At 38.8% G+C, this 24,547-nt stretch overlaps 1 protein-coding gene across 3 annotated transcripts; it reads right to left on the minus strand.

The window, feature by feature from the left end:
• Nucleotides 1-229: 229 nt before the first annotated feature.
• On the minus strand, nt 230-23,404 carry TMEM237 (transmembrane protein 237). Of its 3 annotated transcripts, XM_019975057.2 has the most exons (14): nt 22,474-22,958; nt 21,164-21,195; nt 20,266-20,276; nt 19,300-19,356; nt 17,540-17,617; nt 17,244-17,381; nt 10,780-10,900; nt 9,695-9,852; nt 7,284-7,407; nt 6,809-7,000; nt 5,229-5,302; nt 4,488-4,581; nt 3,966-4,087; nt 230-1,922 (listed from the first exon to the last, which is right to left on the minus strand). In XM_019975057.2, the coding sequence occupies exons 1-14, from the start codon at nt 22,489-22,491 to the stop codon at nt 1,861-1,863; spliced, it is 1,281 nt and encodes a 426-aa protein (XP_019830616.2). In that variant the 5' UTR covers nt 22,492-22,958; the 3' UTR covers nt 230-1,860. The 3 variants fall into 3 exon arrangements, with proteins under 3 accessions (XP_019830616.2, XP_019830624.2, XP_019830633.2); XM_019975065.2 differs by lacking the exons at nt 17,540-17,617; nt 22,474-22,958 and adding an exon at nt 23,232-23,404; XM_019975074.2 differs by lacking the exon at nt 17,540-17,617 and having other exon boundaries at nt 22,474-22,956.
• Between the last annotated feature and the right edge of the window lie 1,143 nt (nt 23,405-24,547).

Genomic DNA, 24,547 nt, shown 5'->3' on the forward strand with positions numbered 1-24,547 from the left:
GTCCAAATCTCACATCCATACATGACTACTGAAAAAACCATAGCTTTAACTATATGGACCTTTGTTGGCAAAGTGATGTCTCTGCTTTTTAATAGGCTAAGTTTGTCATAGCTTTTCTTCCAAGGAGCAAGCATTTTTTAATTTCGTGGCTGCAGTCTCTGTCTGCATTGATTTTAGAGCCCAAGAAAATAAAATCTGTAAAACTCACATTCATTCAAAAACCTATACACAAATTTTCATAGTAGTTTTATTCATAAATAAAAAAGTGGAATCAGCTCAGATGTCCTTTGACAGGTAAATGGTTAAACTTCAATAACTTGCAATGTGACTTTGCAATCAAAAGGGATGAACTATGGCCTTACAACATGGGCAAATCTCCAGGGAATACACTGAGCAGAAAAAAAGCTAATCCCTAAAGATTATATACTGTATAATTCAACTTATTATTGAAATTATAGGATTTAAGAAATAGAAGACATTAGTAATTGCCAGGGCTTGGGGTTAGGGGTACAGGGAAAGGATGTAGGAAGGATATTGTCTGTTTATAAAAGGGCAACATGAGAGATTCTTACAGCTTTTAGACTTGGTAGATACACAAACATACACAACTGATAAAACTGTATAGAACTTAATATATACATAGACATACACATACATGTAACAGTAGGGGGATTCCCTTTTCAGCAGCTCCTGACAGCTGGAGAATACCTTATAGACAAGCAAGATATTCCTAGTTGGCATGTGTATCAAATTTAGACCTATTCTCAGCGCCATCCAACTCCACCATCAACTTATCAGTCCTCTTCTATTCCACAACATTCAGTGGGTTGCTAATCAGGGCAGGCTCAGTTTTACTGAGGTGCTCAAGAGACTCTGAGACATCTTTTCCCACAGTGAGCCTTAATGTCTTGAGCTCTAAGTCTCATGTCAGTTGAGGCACCAATAGATACAGCTCTGAAGAGATCTCTTCCAGTGCAGGACCCACCTGAAGAGTGGGATTTCCGTGAAGGTCAAAGATCTCTCTGACAAAGAACTCAGGAACAGGTACGGTGAATTTCGACTCATACTTCTTGTCATTTAAAAAAAGAGGCAGGGGAAAAGGTCTGCAGAGGTCAAATGAGTGTTAACTTAATAAGCTCACAGGCCTCTCCTTTACTCTCCCGAACTCTTGGCCAGCTTGGCTTCTCTCTTGCCATATATGTTTCTTAAAGCTCCCTATATGATTCTGATGTGCAACCAGATATGGGAACTACTGGTATAGGTCTTAAAAAAAAAATAAACTTTTACAATTATATAACTTCTCAAACGAAAGTTACATTTCCTTTTTATTAGCCATCTTTCAAGCTAAATTACATTTTACTTATTACATGATACACAACCACTGAACCAGTTTCAAAAATGACAAAATTCATACTTCAATTTATTCAGTCAGGAAACATGAAAAATAAATAATGAAGGTCCTTTTCCTCTACTTCTTCTCTATTCTCTAAACTTATGTTTAAACTTGATAGATATTTTGTAACACTAAAGTTATGGCTTTTTTAAAAGCATTGTATTACTGCTTTTAAAGATAATGATTATAAATGCAACTAATCTGAAAAAACAGGAAATAAACACTTTCACCTGTTGGTTTCTAGTTCATTATCTCCTTCATCATAAAGATGATAATGCTATAGAAATTAATGTTTGGGTATAAATTACAGATACAATTTTAACATTTTCCATAATCCTGAGACATTTTTCAGTATTATATATCAAAAATCAATTCCAAATACATCTGTACATATATAAAAATACATTTACAAACAAGAATGGGAAAAATTCTAAATACTAGGTCATTACTCAGAAGGTGAGTTGGCACTATGAAGAGACTTTGATTCCTTTATCAGGATATTCTTCCACATCCGAGGAAAACATCAACTCTGGGAGAGAAAATGAACAAATCATACTTAAAATGATTTCCCAGCATCTCAAAAAGTTTTATAACTTACTAATGAACAGTCTTAAAATACTGACATATTATAGAATTATAATTCTTTATGTTATAAATTATTATTATAAATTCTTTATATAATTCTTATTATATCATATAATATAATTCTTACTTGAGTACAAGTAAGATTTCTTGATAGTGAACTCTGAGTTTTAAAAGATGAGCTATTGACAAACATACAAGTTTTGCATTTTGAGATGTACAAGTTTTTAATGCATTGTAACTCCTGAAAAATAAAATATATACAATAGAGACAATATAATAACTCATACCAGGAAGTTTAAAACACTTAGAGAATCCAGGATCATTAAACGGCTAAAGAAGTCTAATTCTATAGTGATCATGATAAGCTAAAATATAGGACACAGCCATAGAGGAGGACCTGGAACTAAGATTAGGTGTGTGCCAGGAAAGTTTAAATATGTGACCCCATTTAATCACCATGAACTCCCTTTAAGTGAGAATTATCTTCCCATTTTATATTTCCTTTTTTTTTTGTCCATATGGAAATGCTATTTGACTCACATAACCCTAAAAGAGAGCAGGATTCTGGAAATATAAGTAACATATACTTTATGATTAAGATTGAATACTGCATAAGCCAGCTGAATTAGCTTCAATCCCAGTGGAGAATGTTATTAACTGGCATTTCGACATTTCAACTATCACTAAGCATAGTCCCATAATTTACTAAAATACCAATAAATATTAAAAAAAGAAAACCTTAGGAATTTAGTAAAATAAAGTCCCCTGATGTAAACATTAGATGGAAAAAAAAACTTTGAATGATGAAAAACTACACCAAGTTAAAGAAAAACTGCAAACTACCTAAAGCCTAAGAAGATTTTTTAAAATATTTTAAATATATCTAAAAGGAATAATTAGTGAATAACACAAGAAAAGGTACATTCATGAATGAAAACACACAAGATTACATTTTTTGTCTTGGTTTTTACAAATGGAAATGTTGGAAAGATTCTCAGTTTCAAGATTTCTGAGACACAGGCTGTAATCAGTTGATCGAATTGTGGTTAAATGCTTTGTTTAACAAATCAAGAATGAAATAATAGCCAAAGTCCAGAAAACAGCAAAGAGATTCAAGGGTGAAACTGTGGAACATCTACCAGGAAACACAACTTACAATACAAATACTAAGCTGTTCTCAGAGCAATGCTGAAAGACGAGCAGTTTACAAATGTGATCCTTCTTCAGGTGTTCCAAAAAGGGTCTGAGGACTACAGATTAGTAAATCTCACTTTACTCTGGGCACTTTAAAGATTGCTAAACACTTCATTAGACAATGAAGGGTTAAGAATTTGTGCCAGGTAGAGGAGGAGGTAAGGGTAAATTCACCTGAATATGTGTCTAGCAGAGGCTAACAGATGAAGCATATGATTAATTTCAAATTTATGGGCTTCCCGAGAGGCTCAGCAGTAAAGAATCTGCCTGCAATGCAGGAAGCACAGCAGGAGCTGCAGGTTCAATCCCTGGGTCGGGAAGATCCCCTGGAGGAGGAAATGGCAACCCACTCCAGTACTCTTGCTGGGAAAAGCCCATGGACAGAGGAGACTGGAGGGCTATAGTCTATAGGTTCGCAAAGGGTCAGACACGACTTAGTGACTGAGCAGCAAGAGATACTTTGATCAGAAAGAGACTAAGAGAAAGGAAGAGCAAAGACTTTCTATAAAATACCTGAAAGGGTCCAAGAAAAGAAATATCTCCAAAATATGTGGAAACCCTCATTAAGTGCTCCAAGACTCCAGCTCTCCTACACACGCCTCTGTTTTTTGCAGCATTCAGTTTCACCACTTTATTGTTATACTTCTTGGGTTATTTTAAATGCATCTTTGTTATTGAAATGTTATAATACTATAAAGTATAAATGACATAATGCTATATCCATTAAAAGAAGATTTATGAAGTCATTATAGAAGATTTTATGATGTACTTATACTATTTTTTTCTTTAATACCTTCACTAAGATCCATGCCTGGCCTGTAAGACAAAAAAAGCCAAGATAACCCAACCAGAACGGCCACCACCAGATTCACCACAATCCATGGCTGAAGAACCTGCTCCTCAATTCCTTCTGCCCTAGAGGTACAGAAATACTCATCAGAAATGTCTTCATTGTGATCCATATATCCAGATATATCTATTTTGTAAATTTTAAAAAAAATTAGCCATCCTTATCTAGAGGAGTAACAAGCATAAAATAAAACTTCCCTATGAAATACACTATATATATCATGAGAATTTTAAAACCATAACTTAAAAGATTTAAAACATTGCTTACAAAACATTTCATTAAAAATGCAAGAGTATATAACAATAGTTATCCATTAACCAGTGGAATAGGGGGTTTTTTTGGCCACAATTGTAGAAACAAAAACAAGGCCCTCATTACTATCTTGAAAAAACAAGAATAGCACCATTCCTCCCGCTGTTTCTATTATTACGATCAACAATTACAAGTGCTACTATGAATCCTTACCAGAGGCTACCGTTAACAGAAGAAGGTGTGTAAAGGTGGATTCTGTCACTCGTCATTTGTTGACTCAGAGATAATACAAGAGCAGTAAAGTACACTGAGAAAAGACAAATGAATTACTAATCCTGTACTTTTAACAACCCAGTTTGTTTGGAATTTATAAATAACTTTAAGGTCAAAAATAATCTGAGCTTTGGGAAATGATGACACAAAAAATTTTCATTTGGTCAATTTCAATAGGCTGGATAGTCTTACATTATTTTTCAATATAGGTAGAGAAGGGTCTTTAGATACTCACTATTTTATCATTAGACTGACAAGAATCTAGAAGATCATTTAAGAAATTAAATGATTCAAGGTCTTAAAATTAGTTTTATTAACATTCTCATAATTAGAACAAAATTTACTCCAAATTACCAAAAAGGTAAAAAAAAATAGTATTTGTTACTAAAATGCCCTATCAGCCTTATTTGTTTAATGTCAAGTAGAAAACACAAAAGTTAAATATTAAGTAATACAGAACAATAAACTTTAAAAAGTTAGATAACCTCTACTGAAAAATAATTCTAAACCTCCACTGAAAAATAATTCTATCAAAATTATACCTACCATAGTTTAATTACAAATTCCACTGAATATTGATATGAAATGTTTAGAAGTAGCAATAATATAAAATCATTTAAAAAATAAAATTATACTTTTTTTCTGATTCAAATTTACACAGTTATCAAATTATTTACTTACAGAAAGATGCTAAAGCTCTTGGATCCAGAGCAAGAAAATTTCGGATTGCTACTGACGTTTTAGCAAAGTCAATCCTAGAAAATACAAAAGCCTCTTGTCACAGTGTAGTTGTAAACATATTACAAAACTGTACAAAACTGTAGTCTCTAGGCAACAGTTTCTTCTCTATTTTAATGCTACCACATGTACTGTCTAGTATGAAGCTTTAAGTAGCTACAGTTTATACTTAACACATACAAAAGAATCTTATTTACAAAGGCCACATAAAACATTTAACTAAAAGACTATTTTAGTCATTATTCCTTTAGCATTAAGAAGAAACAAATTTGATCAGCTATTTCATTAGATTCTACTTCCTTTTATTACTCATATTGAGTGACAAGCTGTTGTTTTCTTAGTGGGTTAAATTGTGTTCCTAAAAAGACATATTGAACTTCTAAACCCTGGAACCTGTGAATGTGACCCTATTTGGAAATAGAATCTTTACTGATGCAGTCAACTTAAGATGAGGCCATTACAAGGGGCCTAATCCAATAAGACTGGTGTCTTTATAAGAAGAGACACAGATCCATGAACACACAGGTAAGACTGTCATCTGATAATTGAGGGAGAGGCTAGAGTAATGCATCTACAAGCCAAGGAACACCAAGGACTGCCAGAAACCACTGGAAGCTAAGAAACAGGCAAGAATAGACTCTCCATGGATCCCTCTAAAATGGAACCAACATTGCCAACAACTTGGTTTTAGACTTTCAGATTCCAAAACTGTGAGAGAACACATTCCTGTTGTTTCAAGCCACCCAGTTTGTGGTACTTTTGTTACAGCAGTCCTGCTGCTGCTGCTGCTGCTGCTAAGTCGCTTCAGTCGTGTCCGACTCTGTGCGACCCCGTAGACGGCAGCCCACCAGGCTCCCCCGTCCCTGGGATTCTCCAAGCAAGAACACTGGAGTGGGTTGCCATTTCCTTCTCCAATGCACAAAAGTGAAAAGTGAAAGTGAAGTCGCTCAGTCGTGTACGACTCTTCGCAACCCCATGGACTGTAGCCCACCAGGCTCCTCCGTCCATGGGATTTTCCAGGCAAGAGTACTGGAGTGGGGTGCCATTGCCGTCTCCATTTGTACAGCAGTATAGCCAATTAATAATGTTGTGATAGTTTCAGGTGAATAGAGAAGGGACCCAGCCATACATATATATGTATCCATCCTCCCCCAAACCCCCCTCCCATCCAGGCTGCCACATAACACTGTGCAAAGTTCCAGGGTCTATACAATAGGTCCCTGTTGGTTATAGATACAGCAGTGTGTATGTTTGGGACTTTTTGAGTTGATTATATTTGGATGAAATTTTGGATTTAGAGTTGATGCTGGAACGGGTTAAGACTTTGGGGTATGTTTTTGCTCACAATTGTCCCATCTCCTCCCCTCAAAAAGAACAGAAACAGAATGGCTCTTTAAAAAGTCAAAATAATATTAATATCCTGTAATTCTATTTTGAAAATGTCATAGTTTGTCAGGGACACATTTTGCTCAACACTTCCTTCCGAAGAAAGTTAGAGGGGCCTACAGTCACAACAGTCTTACCTGTCAAAGGCTGAAACTGTACTCAGAGCCAAAAGCAAGTAGAGAAGACTCTGGAATGGATATGCTAATGTCTTGTATTGTTGCAGAAGGTTTGAGAGGTCAGAAAGCTCATCTCCTGCCAGAACATAGATCACAACAATGTTCCACACAGCACAGCCAGCCAGGAAGCCATGGGAGAAGACACCAATCATCCTGAATGGAAAACGGTTTTGTTAACATACACGAAAGACTAAAGCAAAAAGCTCATTCTTCAAATCTCTTCATGTGTAAGAATAAAGTTCAACATTTCACAGAAACAAGCTTTTCTTTTCTCTATACTAACAGGCAGATCATTTAAATCTAATTGAATGTTTGAAAACTATATCCACCCACCATTTTAAGCTGTCAATTTTTTAACATTATTGAACAATCAATTCTTAAAAAAAAAAAAATTGTGGAACATTAGTCTTTAGAAAAGTCCAACAAAATCAGTCACCGGAAAGCCCGATGCACCAACAGTGCAACATCTCTGGTCGTCCAGGAAGGTTTCATGTCCATTGACACATCGATCTTTTCTGTGGTCTTAATCAACTCTGCACGATCAGCAGCCTGGAATCGCCCTAAGAACACAACACACAATTAAAAACAACTCACAACAGAGAACCCTGGTGATCTTTCTTGTTATTCCACATTTAAGAACCCTCAGGTTGAGACTGAAATTTTACAGTTTTCTTGTCTTAAAATTCTCCCTGATTCGGCTCCTATTTCAGAAGCCTCTTTTCTCTCAGTTGCTAAAAACATACAATGTTTTAATCTTGAAGAGAAGTAAATGATGTCCATGTAATTTCTTCTCAACCCAAAACAGATGTTAAAGTAGCAGTCTTGGAAATCAATGTATTTAATGAAATACAATGAACTTGTAATTCAGAATGAAGTCTGGAAACCTTTAACATGATATAGTCTAAAACATTCTAATTTAGAGATTTTTACAAGTATCAAAGTGTAAATCCTACCACTATAAAGGTAAGTCAATATTTGAAAACACTTCAAATTTCTCAGGCAAAGATGCCAGCATATGTAGTATGGTGTTCTGTGGTGACAGAAAAGAAACAGATTGTTTCATACACTGGTCTTAAGATTCCCATGGAAACCATCAGTTCAAAGGTCAGAACTCAATACTGTGAGCAGAGCTTTATGCTTCTACTGCACACAAGGAGGCTCCTTCTCATTCATCAGCCAATCTACAAATGGACCTCAGGAAACTGGAAAGGTTCCATTATCTTTGAAAAACCTGGCTGTCAGACACTTTGGAGAAGGAAAGACAAAAGTGGGATACCTAATGTTCCCAAAGAAAAAGCAACTGCTGGGCAAATCACTGGTACATTTCATGGTCAGTTACTTTACTAAGGAAGTTTCTGTGCTACAGGAAGCAAGAATAAAAATGAGGATTGAGTGATATTGCTTGAAAATCAGTTCAGTTCATTCAGTCATTCAGTCGTGTCCGACTCTGCGACCCCATGAGGCCAGCACACCAAGCCTCCCTGTCCATCACCAACTCCCAGAGTCCACTCAAACCCATGTCCATTGTGTTGGTGATGCCATCCAACCGTCTCATCCTGTCATCCCCTTCTCCTCCTGCCCTCAATCTTTCCCAGCATCAGGGTCTTTTCAAATAAGTCAGCTCTCCGCATCAGATGGCCAAAGTATTGGAGTTTCAGCTTCAACATCAGGCCCTCCAGTGCTTGAAAATAGACTGAAGCAAATTAAATGGCCACACGGTATACTAGTCCTGCTGCTTGCTGCGTGCATGCTCAGTCGTGTCTGCAACCCCATGGACTGCAGCCTGCCAGGCTCCTCCAACAGCCCTTAACTAGAAGTCATAAAACTTTGGTTCGAGTCCCTATTCTGTACTAATCAACTGTGAGACCCTGGGTGAGTCCGCCTCTCTGGGTCACAGGTTTCTCACTGGCCAACAAAGCCAAGATCCCTTAAGTGGGCTCTTAAGGAATCAGAATTCTAAAACAATTTACGCAAAATCTAAGTTGTAAATTTTAAGGGTTAACGTTTATGTTTTAGATGAGTTCTTTAGGCTGCATGTTCACAGCATATCCATGGGACTAATATATGGTTCTGATCATGCTTTCAGTAGGTTTTTCTTAAACACCACAGATGTAGTGTTATAACCAATGTGTGCTATATACAATGTCAGAACTATTTTTCTAAAAGAAAATATAGCTATAATGTTGTATTCCTCATTTAATATGGCAATACTCTCATGTATTTTCTCTTATTTATTTTTAATGATAGTATTTATATCATTACTTGCTCCACCACCAATATCACTACCAATTGCAGAAAACTGGTAAAAGTACAACAGAGAATAAAGAAATGGGTGGGGGGAGAGGGAGGTTTTTTAAATTACCAATCATCTCATAACCTAGAAACAACCAGCATTAACATTTTAGCATATTTTCTTCTAGTCTTTTGTCCTATGCATTTCTCTATAGTTCAAATCTAACTACAAGTATGTATGTTTGCTTTTCATTAGCATCTTAACATGAAGTGAAAAGTTCTCCCTAAACATTATTTTTAGTGGTGCAGAAGATTTCATTGTATAGATATGCCATAAACTGTCTGAAATCACTCCCCTTGTTTTTTGATCTCATTAATAATATGATGGTTTTTTCCAGATTTTTGCTCTCATTAATAACAATATGATTAGCTTTATGTTTTTCCAGTTTTTTGCTCTCATTAATAACAATATGATGATTAGCTTTATGTATAAATTTTTATCCACATTTTTACTTATTTCCTTAATTCAGATTTCCAGAAGTATAATTCCTAGGTCAAAGGATATCCTTGTATAATTCTTAAAGGGTTCATGTTCCAAAATAAGGACCTACTTACTGCTTTTTTCCACAAACACTTTGCCTACAGGCTGGCTAATGCCCGTGGGTGCAGTGAATACAGACTGTTGTTCTGGACTACTTTGCTCGTCAGTAATTATGTCTTCATCTTCAACTCCTAGTTCATTGGCATAATGTAATTCCGCTGGCTGGGTTTTCCTGTAATCAAGGAGAATGTAAGAAAAATGGATGATTTCTGACCTTTTATAGACCCAAATAAGGAGGTTCTTGTGAGTCTAATGGAAAGAACCCTGGATTTGGAGTCAGGAAATTTGGTTTTTACTCAAATGGATCAGTTATTAACTGTTATGTACAGCAAGTCACTTACATTTCTGTGGACCTCAGTTTTCTCATCTGGAAAATGAAGTGACTGAACTAGATTTGAAAGGTTCTTTATAGACTTAAAAGTATATGATTCTATATAGATACTGATCACTATGTTGTAGAGTCATTTCCAAATATGAACAACAACGTTATATAACTTCCAGTATACTCCTTTAGAGTCTACCATTCTATCTTACCTGGGACTTAATTTCCTATGAAATAAACATTTTATGTATTGTTAGAATAATCATAATTTTAATTCTATTAATATGAGAAAATAAATAATAGCCTACCTTATTATACTGCTACTGCTAAGTCAATTTAGGCATGTCCAACTCTATGCAACCCCATAGATGGCAGCCCACCAGGCTCCCCTGTCCCTGGGATTCTCCAAGCAAGAACACTGGAGTGGGTTGCCATTTCCTTCTCCAATGCATGAAAGTGATATCACCTTTAATTTTTAATATCTTTAATAGGTAATGTTTTTACTACTTATATAAAATCTTCTATTTGTGTTCCTCTTCTTTAGATACAGCTCCTAAATATTTTATTTATTTAAATATAATATTTTACTTTTCTCAGTGGGCTTACTCTTTTCAAAGTTATTCTTAGATTAGTTTAACTAATACCTTTGTAATACTACTTATGCGAGAGAACACAACTGCAAGCATTTAATAAGACTTAGAAGCTGCTTTTTGGGAGCTCCAAATTAAGCATCAGGGTATATCTGCAGAATATTTAGAAGGACAAATAAATCCTTACTTCGTCTTCCTTCGAGGTTTCTGAATAACTGGCTCCTCATCTGGCTCCACATTGATACCATTTTCATTTGGTAATAAAGATGGACTAGCTGTCTTCTTCTGGGTCAAGGTAGTCTCCAATTCTGAAAATAAAGCAGATTAAGTTTTTAAATAACTATGATGCAAAAAAGAAAAGTAGCATGTAAGATTTCTGTAAGACAAAAGAACTTTAAGAATTCTAATTGGCCCCCAATTTTTTTCACCACCTTATTAATCTTTAATTTTTAAAATTTTACACCTCTAAACATTCAACAGAAAATTTGAAATCATGATGCCAAACAACATGAAAAAAGAAAAATTAAGTCATCCAACACTGAGGGTATGTCAGAGCTCCAAGATTACCTCCAAGTTCTATGATTCTCTCAATGGACTCACAAGTCATTTACACTCACAGTTATGGTTTATTACAGGAAAAAGACACAAAAATCAGAAGAAGGAAAAAGCTCATGGAACAAAGTCCCAAAGAAACCAAGTCCAAGTTTCCAAGAGTCCTCTATCAGTGAAGTCACACAGGATGGTGCTAACTCTTCCAGCAACAAGTTGTGATGATATACATGTTCCTTGCTCTTTCCAGGGAAGCTCATCAGTCACTTAGCAGCCAGGAATTTTACTGGGGAGTGATCACAGAGGTACCTCCTGCCAAACACATACCAAAATTCTAGACTCCCAGAAGAAAAGCAGGTGCTCAGCATAAATCTCACTGTTTGCATAAGTGCACAGTGAGCCATCCTGACAGTTTATAGAGAAAGCTTTGTATCAGTGTAGACAACTGTTGCATAGGAAGCTGGAATGTTAGGTTCATGAATCAAGGTAAATTGGAAGTGGTCAAACAGGAGATGGCAAGAGTGAACATTGACATTTTAGGAATCGTGATCTAAAACAGACTGAAATGGGTGAATTTAACTCAGATGACCATTATATCTACTACTGTGGGCAGGAATCCCTTAAAAGAAAAGGAATAGCCATCATGGTCAACAAAAGAGTCCAAAATGCAGTATCTGAATGCAATCTCAAAAACGATGGAATTATCTCTATTCGTTTCCAAGGCAAATCATTCAATATCACAGTAATCCAAGTCTATGCCCCAACCAGCAATGCTGAAGAAGCTGAAGTTGAACGGTTCTATGAATATCTACAAGACCTTTTAGAACTAACACCCAAAAGAGATGTCCTTTTCATTATATGGGCCTGGAATGCAAAAGTAGGAAGTCAAGAAACACCTGAAGTAACAGGCAAATTTGGCCTTGGAGTACAAAACGAAGCAGGTCAAAGGCTAACAGAGTTTTGCTAAGAGAACACACTGGTCATAGCCAACATCTTCTTCCAACAACACACAAGAAGACTCTACAAATGGACATGACCAGATGGTCAATACCAAAATCAGACTGATTATATTCTTTGCAGCCAAGACGGAGAAGCTCTATACAGTCAGCAAAAACAAGACCAGGAGCTGACTGTGGCTCAGATCATGAACTCCCTATTGCCAAATTCAGGCAATAAACTGAAGAAAGTAGGGAAAACAACTAGACCATTCAGGTATGACCTAAATCAAATCCCTTACGATTATACAGTGGAAGTGAAAAATAGATTCAAGGGAATAGATCTGATAGAGTGCCTAAAGAACTACAGACTGAGGTTCGTGACATTGTACACGAGGCGTTGATCAAGACGATCCCCAAGAAAAAGAAATGCAAAAAGGCAAAATGGTTGTCTGATGAGGGCTTACAAATAGCTGAGAAAAGAAGAGAAGCTAAAGCAAAGGAGAAAAAGAAAGATATAAGCATCTGAAGGTAGAGTTCCAAAGAATAGCAAGGAGAGATAAGAAAGTCTTCCTCAGTTATCAATGTAAAGAATAGAGGAAAACAATAGAATGGGTAAGACTAGAGATCTCTTCAAGAAAATTAGGACATACCAAGGGAATATTTCATGCAATGATGGGCACAATAAAGGACACAAATGGTATGGACCTAACAGAAGCAGAAGATATTAAGAAGAGGTGGGAAGAATACACAGAAGAACTATACAAAAAAGATCTTCATGATCCAGATAATCACGATGGTGTGATCACTCACCTAGACATCCTGGAATGTGAAGTCAAGTGGGCCTTAGGAAGCATCACAACGAACAAAGCTAGTAGGTGATTGAATTCCAGTTGAGCCATTTCAAATCCTGAAAGATGGTATTATGAAAGGGCTGCATTCAATATGTCAGCAAATTTGGAAAACTCAGCAGTGGCAACAGGACTGGAAAAAGTCAATTTTCATTCCAATCCCAAAGAAAGGCAATGCCAAACAATGTTCAAAGTACCACACAATTACACTCATCTCACACACTAGTAAAGTAATGCTCAAAATTCTGCAAGCCAGGCTTCAACAGTACGTGAACCATGAACTTCCAGATGTTCAAGCTGGATTTAGAAAAGGCAGAGGAACCAGAGATCAAATTGCCAACATCCACTAGATCATCAAAAAAGCAAGAGAGTTCCAGAAAAACATCTAATTCTGCTTTATGCCAAAGCCTTTGACTGTGTGGATCACAACAAACTATGGAAAATTCTGAAAGAGATGGGAATACCAGACCACCTGACCTGCCTCTTGAGAAATACGTATGCAGGTCAAGAAGCAACAGTTAGAACTGGACATGGAACAACAGACTGGTTCCAAATTGAGCAAGGAGTATGTCAAATCTGCATACTGTCACTCTGCCTATTTAACTTATATGCAGAGTACATCATGAGAAATGCCAGGCTAGATGAAGCACAAGCTGGAATCAAGATTGCCGGGAGAAATATCAATAACCTCAGATATGCAGATCATACCACCCTTATGGCAGAAAGTGAAGAAGAACTAAAGAGCCTCTTGATTTAAGTGAAGAGGAGAGTGAAAAGGTTGGCTTAAAGCTCAACATTCAGAAAACTAAGATCATGGCATCCGGTCCCATCACTTCAGATCAGATCAGATCAGATCAGTTGCTCAGTCGTGTCCGACTCTTTACGACCCCATGAATCGCAGCACGCCAGGCCTCCCTGTCCATCACCAACTCCCGGAGTTCACTCAGACTCATGTCCATTGCTTCATGGCATGGCAAATGGGGAAATAATGGAAACAGTGACAGACTTTATTTTTGGGGGCTCCAAAATCACTGCAGATGGTGACTGCAGCCATGAAATTAAAAGATGTTTGCTCCTTGGGAGAAAAGTTATGACCAACCTAGACAGCATATTAAAAAGCAGAGACATTACTTTGCCAACAAAAGTCCGTTTAGTCAAAGCTATGATTTTTCCAGTAGTCATGTATGGATGTGAGAATTGAACTATAAAGAAAGCTGAACACCAAAGAATTGATGCTTTTGAACTGTGGTATTGGAGAAGACTCTTGAGAGTCGCTTGGACTGAAAGGAGATCCAACCAGTCCATCCTAAAGGAAATCAGTCCTGAATATTCATTGGAAGGACTGATGCTGAACCTGAAACTCCAATACTTTGGCCACCTGATGTGAAGAATTGACTCATTTGAAAAGACCCTGATGCTGGGAAAGATTAAAGGCCCTGATGCTGGAGGAGAAGGGGATGACAGAGGATGAGATGGTTGGATGGCATCACTGACTTGGTGGACATGAGTTTGAGTAAGCTCTGGGAGTTGGAGATGGACAGGGAAGCCTGGCGTGCTGCAGTCCATCAGGTTTCAAAGAGTCGGACACAACTGAGCAACTGAACTGAACTAAGAAAACTGTTTACCTGCCAAGTTCCCAGATTCCAGTCAAGCGGCCCTACAGCAAGTAGGCCTGTCCAGTCCTGCTGAGTTAACTCTTTTCTAAACACAAAGCATTAAATTCAGGCAAGTCAATAGAGCCTTCTAACCCACTAGCAACTCTTCCTATCTGGAAATACAGGAAATGGCTCCCTGGAATGCCCACAAAGACCCTAGAAATCTATTTTTAAAAGCACTTACAGCCTGGGCTGGAAATAGAAGCAGTACAGGCAACCACAGATGTGCTGGACAAAATAAAAATGAAACAAACATGTGGGAAGCTAGGCCTGTCGTGGCAGGTGCATTCTAGAATGGCAGTAAAGGTACTCTTTGGCCCAGGACTTAGTTGGGATCTTAATTTTCTAAAAACTATCACTTCTATAAATAAATTTGCTCCTGAATTATAAAGCTAGGTATTATGGTATCCATCTTGATTTTCAACTTTGTACCCTAACTGAATTACTGAGACAGTAGTTTTATATGTACCACAGCTTTCTTATCCATTCATCTGCTGATGGACATCTAGGTTGCTTCCATGTCCTGGCTATTATAAACATATACACAATGGAGTATTACTCAGTCATTAAAAAGAATACATTTGAATCAGTTCTAATGAGGTGGATGAAACTGGAGCCTATTATACAGAGTGAAGTAAGCCAGAAGGAAAAACATAAATACAGTATACAACGCATATATATGGAATTTAGAAAGATGGTAACAATAACCCGGTGTACGAGACAGCAAAAGAGACACTGATGTATAGAACAGTCTTATGGACTCTGTGGGAGAGGGAGAGGGTGGGAAGATTTGGGAGAATGACATTGAAACATGTAAAATATCATGTAAGAAACGAGATGCCAGTCCAGGTTCGATGCACGATACTGGATGCTTGGGGCTAGTGCACTGGGACGACCCAGAGGGATGGTAGGGGAGGGAGGAGGGAGGAGGGTTCAGGATGGGGAACACATGTATACCTGTGGCGGATTCATTTTGATATTTGGCAAAACTAATACAATTATGTAAAGTTTAAAAATAAAATTAAATTAAATTAAAAAAAATAAAAATAAATCAAAGGAAATAAACTGTTGGTAAAACTGTCTGAGGATCATTTCTGTCTCTTTTTCTCTCTTCTGCCCTCTACTTCTCCTCTTACTGCCCCCCGGCACTGTGGTATCCCACTTCAACTTGCCTCTCAAAACTGTGTTCCATTCTCCTGGCTTTTCTAGTTCCTGCTCTCTACTCCTGTAATCTCTTCATCTAATAAGAATCTATTGTTTTCTAAGAAAACAAAGAAATAGTCTTGGGAACTATTTTGTAATTAAACATTCATTGGGGCTAATGTTAATGGGAGAAAGCTAATCTTACAATCTTTGTTCCTTCCTTTTTTTTACTCTAATAAAATCTATTGTCATTTTCTAATTATTATAAAAGTTACACATACAATATATGAAAATTTAGTAAACATAAAGAAAGAAAATTTTTAAAAATCATCCCTAATTCTGCCTTCTAAAAATCTTACCACTGTTGACACTTTGCTATATCCTTCCATTCTTTTTACTGTATGTGTGTGTATGTACATATGTTCTGGATTGAATTGTCTCTCCTGAAAGATATACGCAAGTCCTAATCCCCAATACCTGTGAATGAGACTTTAGAAATAGGGTCTTTGCAGATGTGATCAAGTTAATATGAGGTTATGCTGGATTAGGATGGGCCCTAAATTCAATGGCTGGTGTCCTTATAAGAAAAGCCAAAGTTGGACACAGAAACACAGGGAAAAATGTGAAGATGGGGGCACAGAATGGAGTTATGCTGTTACAAGCCAAGGAATGCCAAGAACTACAAACAACCACCAGAATCTGGAAGAGGCTAGGGTAGATTCTTTCCTACAAACTTTGGAGGAAACATGGCCCTGTGGACACCTTGATTTTGGACTTCTAGCCTCCAGAACTGTCAAGAGACTAAATGCCCATTGTCCATTGGAAGGCATGCCGAGATCTAAACTTTCTATTTTGCTTCTGAAATTGCATCCCTTCTCTCATAATCTGTACATATATTCCCTCATAGCTCAGTTGGTGGTGGCTTCCCTGATGGCTCAGAGGGTAAAAGCATCTGCTTGCAATGTGGGAGACCCAGGTTTGATCCCCGGGTTGGGAAGATCCCCTGGAGAAAGAAATGGCAACCCACTCCAGTACTCTTGCCTGGAAAATCCCATGGATGGAGAAGCCTGATAGGCTACAGTCCATGGGGTTGCGAAGAGCCGGACACAACTGAGCAACTTCACTTTCACTTTTCAGCTCAGTTGGTAAAGAATCTGCCTGCAATGCAGGAGACCCCAATTCGATACCTGGGTTGGGAAGATCCCCTGGAGAAGGGATAGGCTACCCACTCTAGTATCTGATCTGGAGAATTCCATGGACTGGATAGTCCATGGGGTCACAAGGAGTCGGACACCACTAAGCAACTTTCACTTCACTTCACAATCAAAAGAGATCCTGTTAAATATTCCTGACTTAACCCTCTGGAGTTACCCTAGCAATAAAAATTTTAAGCAAAAACAAACAAACAAACAAACAAAAACTGGATATGAGTGGGGAAAAATAGAAATAGACAGGTTTTTAATCATATCCCTCAAACCACAACTGTTGTCACAACCTAACCTTGGTTTCTTTACATACCAAGAGGTAGCCTTGTTTTCTTCTGCCTCCGTTGAACAGGAGCTTCTTGATGTTCTATGGAGTCTTTGGTTGGTGGCTCGCTGCCCTCAGGTGGCCTGTGAACAGCAGTCTGAACAAGACCTTCCGAAGAAGCACTAGCTACAGAGATACAGAGTAGGGGGAAATGGGGATAACTTGAGCAGAGACTACCAGCTCTCAAAAATATGGGGAAAGGGGAACTGGAACGTTTCCTATCTAATATCCTCTTCTCTCACAGAACTAATTGTGCCCCAAGTCTTGATTTCCTCCCCACTTACCTGTAACTTTGGGCTTCAAGTTGAAAAAACAAAGAAATGAGGGAACAAGGAAGACTGAGGAAGAAAGAAACCTGGGGACTAGAAAGAAGAACAAAAGATGGGGAGGAGGAAAATCGCTTCTGAACTTTCAAAAAAGTGAAAACATGATAGAAACTGTCACCATAGGGAACTTTCTTATGCCTTGAGGATTATCAGCCTCTAAATATCAACAGTTTAGTCCTTCATTTATAAATTAACACATGATAAATTCATCATGGATAACTGGAGTTAACAGAGAACTTATAAATCTCTCCCCTCATTAAATCTTTGAACAGATTTTGACACATTTTGGCAGATCTGAATTCTGCTTCATACATTCCCTTGCCAGTTTCTTCACAAAAGAATACAAATGAGTGAACAAATGAACAGATCTATCAGTATCTTGGTATTATCAATAGTGTTCAATGAAATAGAAACTAAAATAAGCTACTTTTTGTCCACTAGGTTAACAAAAAAAAAATTTTTAAGTTGATATTTTCCAGCGTTCCTTAGCAAATGTGACACTCAAACTCTGTTGCTGGTACGAAGATAACTAAAGCTCTGTTAAAGGCAATTTAGTAGAAACATATTAATAATGCACAGGTCCTTTCATCAGTTTCACTGCTAGCAATCCATGTTATAGAAATATCTCTTCTTCCCCATCATCCACTATTTTATGTAGAAGAATTGCAAACTGTTGGAGTGAAAAATTTGAAATAACCTAATCGAACAACAACTTTAATAAAAGCCAGCAATACATCCCTTTGTCAAGAGCACTGATTTTTTTTTTCTTTTTCACAAGAAAAATAGTTGGTAGCTGGGATAGAGCTATACCTCTGTTCCTACAACTCACTCTTTATTACATTCTTCACCAGTGACCTTTTTAAGTCCATAGGTAAGACATGTCTGTACTTAATTGTGAGTACACTTTTAGAGCCTAGTATTTCAGCGAGTATCTTTGTGAATCTAAGTCTCTCTGCCTCTTTTCTTTTTGTTCCATGTCTGTATATTTTTCTGTATACATCCATCTCCATTTTTCTCTTTTCTTACACCCACCATCTATTTATTAGGCAATGATAAGCTAATATAAGTTTCCAACCAGGTATAAGGTAGGACCAGCTATGAGCTTTAGGACATTCATCCAGCAGTGGTGGACAGGACAAAGTGGGGTGGAAGGAAGCTAGAGGTACAGAGCAATGTTGGAGGCAACCCCCGTACCTCAGGTGAGAGGAGGAAAGGTGCTAGACTAACCAGTGGAGATGGCAGCAGGAAAAATACATTAAAACTACTATACAAAAAGCAAGCTTGAGCTTCCCTGGTGGTCTAGTGGTTAAGAACCTATCTCGCAATGCAGGGAACATGGGTTCAATCCCTGGTCCAGGGGATTGTGTCTCTAAATCCAGTATCTTGTTCAAGGGTCTGGAACTGATCACAGCTTAAGACAACTTACGTTATCTGGGGATAAAAGACCTCAAAGAGTCCAAGAAAGTTGTGGAAGTTAAGATTGGGGGCAGCACTACCCTTTATTCCACAAATGTTTCTAGATACTCCTCAGCCTGCCCATTGCCTTATCCCTCATTACCATCAAGAATCCCACTGCTTCAGAGTGAACTTGATCCTATCTTTAATAAAGCAGTGACTTGGGACTGTTAGGGCCTTGCCTCTCCCTGATCTGTGATGTTTATCATGTCCGAGGTCCTGGAAAAACTTGTGATCCCACAGAACAAAGAACAACTTCTTACCAAGCGGGGTTTTCGTTCTGGGCTTCTTTTTCTTAGGACGACTAAGTGGAATATCATCTATAAAAGAGAAAGAACACCAGAAAAGGCTGCCTAAAAGTCAATGCATGGAAAAGTCAAAAGGGAACTTTTAGTGGGGAAGACCTTTCCCTTCTCTTCCCTGGGTCCAGTCAACTTCTATACATTAGGGGAAGAAGGTGAGAAATTGACAAAGTTAAAGGAAGCCCAGAATGTAATACAGGTAGCTCACAGCTGGTCAGTAAAGTTATAAACTGTGACAGAAAGTGGGCTCATCAAATATTCATCTGATCCCCTACATTTCCCAGCCCCTTTGCACTGGGGCCTATGACTGGTTCTGACCAGGCTGTGAGCAGAAGTGTTCTGTGCCATTTGGGGGCCAAGACATTGAAAGAGCCAGTGAGTAACCCTCCAGCTTCCTCATCCCTTGCTGTGGCAACTGAGGGGGCCTCACGTTAAGATGGTAGAACTGCAGCATGGAAGTAGCTGAGATCACTGCATCATTAGTGAAGAGGGAGAGGAAGGTAACTTTCCTGGATTGCTCCTATGATGGACTTTGCATTAACCAGAAAAACCCCTTATGATATTAAGTAACTGTGATTTGGGGGTTAGTGTGATGTAACCCAGTCTATCCTGATGAAATGAGACAAAAGAAGATGTAGTCCCTATCACAGAACTATATGCAAGACAACAGTTATATTCTAGGTGACTCCATTCAGGGATGAATGTTTTTTAACTTTTAAGGTCAAATATCAACCACATAACTAGTGTCACATAGTATCAGCCATCCTTTAAAAATGGCAGTCATAGGAGATTAATATGATTTAAAAAATTGTGACATTATATACTATTCAGATTCAAGTTTAAGGGAAAATTAAGGGGGAAAAAACTAACTTTCAAACATCAAATACTGTATTTAGAAAATTTTACATTAACAGAAAACTAACTCACCTTGAATAGCACTTTACATGACACCACCAAATTTAATCAGGACAGAGACAAAAAGAGAAACTCTATTAATTAGAAATCTATTAAACTGTCAGATTGTAAATTGACTTATATCATTACAAATTTAAAATAAAATTAGCTTTCACAGAAAATAAGCTAATTTACAAACTAGCTTATTATTTATAAGTAATAAGCTGTTTAATAAGACTAACAAAATAACCCCAATATTTTCTGAACCTACATATACATACTCCCTGTCTATTAATAAAGTGGGTTAAACAGATTAAGGACTCTCATGTTGTCACTGATTAAAATCAGCTTAAACTCTGAGGAAACTATTCTCACAAACAAAAGAGGATCAGAATTCTGATCAACAAATCACTAAAACATTCAGAACAGACACAGTATACGAATATGTGGACATTCAGTCTTTGAAACAGAATGTTTAATTACAACTGTTATCTTAATGATTCAAGGATTTTTCATCTTTAAGCTTGAGGAAGTCTTTTCTGAATTATTATAATTGTGCAATGCTATGCTATGCTATGCTAAGTCACTTCCGTCGTGTCCGACTCTGTGCGACCCCATAGACGGCAGCCCACCAGGCTCCCCCGTCCCTGGGATTCTCCAGGCAAGAACACTGGAGTGGGCTGCCATTTCCTTCTCCAATGCATGAAAGCGAAAAGTGAAAATGAAGTCGCTCAGTCGTGTCCGACTCTTAGCGACCCCATGGATTGCAGCCTACCAGGCTCCTCCGTCCATGGGATTTTCCAAGCAAGAGTAGTGCAGTGGGGTGCCATTGCCTTCTTCGAATTGTGCAACGGTACTAGTCAAATTTTTTCACTTTGTTTATTTTGCATTTTTAAAACTAGATAATAAAATTACTGTAAATTATTTTTACCTTGGCACAGGTGGAAGGGCTCGTGGAGGACGCTATGGGAAAAAGAAAACTGCTTGTAAGTGAAGGCCTGGGAGCATCTTTACTTCACGTATTTTAAACTTTTGATAACCCTGTTCATCAAATGAAACCCAAGAGATACAGATGAGAATCAGATGGGCAATTTTAATTTTTTCTATCACTTCTAAATTTCACATAAAATTCCTTCCTTCCTATATTCCTATCTTCAGGCCAGGCACTGTTCTAAGCATTAGAGATACATTAATAAACAGAACCGAGAGATCCTTGCCTTATGCAAAGTACATCCTAATGGTTAAATATTAGAAGATAACATTAGGCATATATATTTTTATATATATGATGAAGAATGCTGCTTTAGTTAGGAAAAGTCTCTCTGAGGTATTTGAACTGAGACCTGAATAAGAAAGGAGCCAAAGGGGAGCAAATACAAAATATTTTACTGGAGGTTGGGCTTGGAGAGTTTCAGATAAAAGAAGGCCAATAAAGGTGAAGCACCATTATCAAGGCATGGGAAAATTAATTAGGAAGACCAACAGAAAGAACTGAGATTTTGCTTTAATTCAATGGGAAGCCAATGGAGGTTTTAAGTCACAGAGTAAAATACTAACATTTATATAGTAACATTTTAAAAATGTTACTAACACAACACAGTAACCTTTTAAAAAATATACTCTGAATACAATGTGAAACACCCAATTTAGGGCAGAAAGAAAAAAATTCTAAATGTACTATAAATTTTCTACTTTACATGAACAAGAAAAGTGTTCACAACATTAATTGGCTATAGGCCAATATAAAATAACACACGTTTTAAGAAGTGCTTGCAGGTCACAGAAATTACAGTAAGTAGCACTCTGGAATCTTTCAAAATAAAATACTAACAAATATGTCTAGTAATCAGTTTAATATTCCAAGTATCTCAAGTTGCTTGCAGAAGACATTGATTTTGAAGGGTTAAATTTTAAACAACTCATTGCTTGTTCCACAACTGTCCCATTCAGCTATCCATTCGTTCAAAAAAGTGTGTTAATAAAAATGCTACAAGACTAAGACATCGCCGGCTGTCTTAGCACTATCCAGTAGCCAAAACTGAACTGGCAAAGGATGGGTACTGTTCCATCAGTCTACAAAACGGTATTGTTCTAAAGATGCTAACCAAAGACTCAGTTCAGACGACAACTCATTTCAAAAGTCCCGCAAAAATGACGTGTCATCCATCCAGAAACTCAACCTCTATGTTCCTCAAAAGTAGAAAGTCTCATCTGAACTGAAAGTAACTAAGGCTCGCTTACCACCTGCTTCTTCCCCATTGCGTCTAAAGCTTGGCTCTCCGGCGGCTGCCGGCTCCCAGGCGCGGGTAACTCACACCCCGCCGGGGTTCACACCCGCCTCGCTGCCGCGCGCGCAGGCGCAATGCGTCATCAAGCTGCGCCGCACAGGTCGTTCTGATCCCCAGCCTCCACGCAGCAGGGTGGGAGCGAGGGGGAGCACAGAGACCCGGTGTGGCTTTTCCGGGCTACACTTGCGGCGGGCGTTGGAGTCGGAACCCCGGGAGGGGAGACTCCGGCGGATGCGCAGTAGCAATCACGATTTTCCCCGTGGTCTCCCAAGTGGTTGCAGTGATTTGTTCGAGAGAAGACCAGGATTAAAAGTCCCTGCTGGCAAACAAATCTCTTTCCTGGGCAGCTAAAACGCTCCCTGGGAGGAGTCGATAAGGGCCTGGCTGGCAACCCCCGCACCCGCAGGGGCGGGGTCTAAGCGAGTGAGGCGTCGTCATGGCAACACCCTCACTCAGACCCCCCACCCCCACCCCCGGCCCCCCGGAAACTTCACGCCTGGCTCTCCGCCCGGCTTTTGGAGTTCGGGTCCGGCCCTGGGAAGAACTTCTAGCCCCCGCTCCCAATCCCTCTCCTGTGACCACCGAAGGGGCGGAGGCGCGAGCTTCCAGACTGGGGTTCGCCCCTTCTTGTCTCCAGCAGGTCGGTATCGGCCCCGCCCCAGAGGCTGCGGCCGCGTTAAGGCAGCGGCTGACAAGCCCTTCACCGCTCACCCGGTGGTCCTCTTCCACCCCGAGCCTGGAGTCGGCCCTCATGGCGTTGTGCCCGCCTGGGCTCCCTCGGCGCAAGTGCTGCCGGCGGGAGCCTGGTTCCCCGCAACCCTGCAGCCTTCGGGACCAGCGGAAGGCGGGGGCTCTGCGGAGCCGGACTAGGCCGCCGCCCCCGGGCCAGGTCTCCGCCCGCCTCCGCTTTGGCAGCCTTCGCGTTCCGAGGCTTCGGGGTTGAGAGACGCAAGCGTTTAGCCACCAGACCTAATGTTTAGGTTCGGGTATGAGTGAGTGTGTGTTGAAACAGGCAATTCTCAGATTTTCTCCAGTTGCTTACCCTCCATCCAAAGACGCACGACATAAAATCTGAGCTCACATAAGTGTTTTAAAATGACAGTTTTCTTCGTTTTGTTTGGTTGGGTTTCTGAGAAAAATAATGGTCACTTTAAATAAAAAACTACGAATATTTTGAAGCATACACTCAGTTTGCTCAAGTTAAGAAAGAGCAGATCGGATATGGGGAAAGTTAGGGAATGATCCTGTAGTCCTGTATGGATGGATGTGAGAGCTGGACCATAAAAGAAGGCTGAGCACCAAAGAATTGATGCTTTTGAACTATGGTGTTAAAGAAGACTCTTGAGAGTCCCTTGGACTTCAAGAAGATCAAACCAGTCAGTCCTAAAGTAAATCAGTTCATTGAAAGGACTGATGCTGAAGTGGAAGCTCCAATACTTTGGCCACCTTATGACAAGAGCAGACTCATTGGAAAAGACCCTGGGAAAGACTGAGGGCAGAAGGGGGCGACAGAGGATATAATGGTTGGATGGCATCACCGACTCAGTGGACAAGAGTTTGAGGAAATTCCAGGAGATAGTGAAGGACAGGGGAACCTGGCTGCTGTCCATGGGGTCCACATGACTGAGTGACTGAACATCAAGGGAGAGATCCAGAAGGTGAACATATATAAGGGCAGGAAGAGCGACTGGAAGTCTCCGAGTTCGTGGAATAACATCCTCATCCCCTTGTTTTCTTCATTGCTCTTTCCTAATTTAGGCATAAATGTAGATACTGGCTTTTAGGAAAATTAATGATTGCTACAGCCCTGATCAGAAGAAGAATTTTTCTTTGTAGCTTAATGTGTAAAATGAGAGCAGTGCTGTTTCTGTAAGTTTTGGTGTTAGAGGTGATTTGTATATTAATCCTTCCTTCTTGCAGGTAAACTGCATACTTTTTGAAAAATCCATGTTTATAAAACAAGTTTCATAAGGTAAAATACAGTTTCTGAAATTAAATACAACGTATTTTATTTAGGAAAGCTCTTT

This window comes from Bos indicus, chromosome 2 (genome assembly GCF_029378745.1).
Source record: "Bos indicus isolate NIAB-ARS_2022 breed Sahiwal x Tharparkar chromosome 2, NIAB-ARS_B.indTharparkar_mat_pri_1.0, whole genome shotgun sequence".
NCBI lineage: Eukaryota > Metazoa > Chordata > Mammalia > Artiodactyla > Bovidae > Bos > Bos indicus.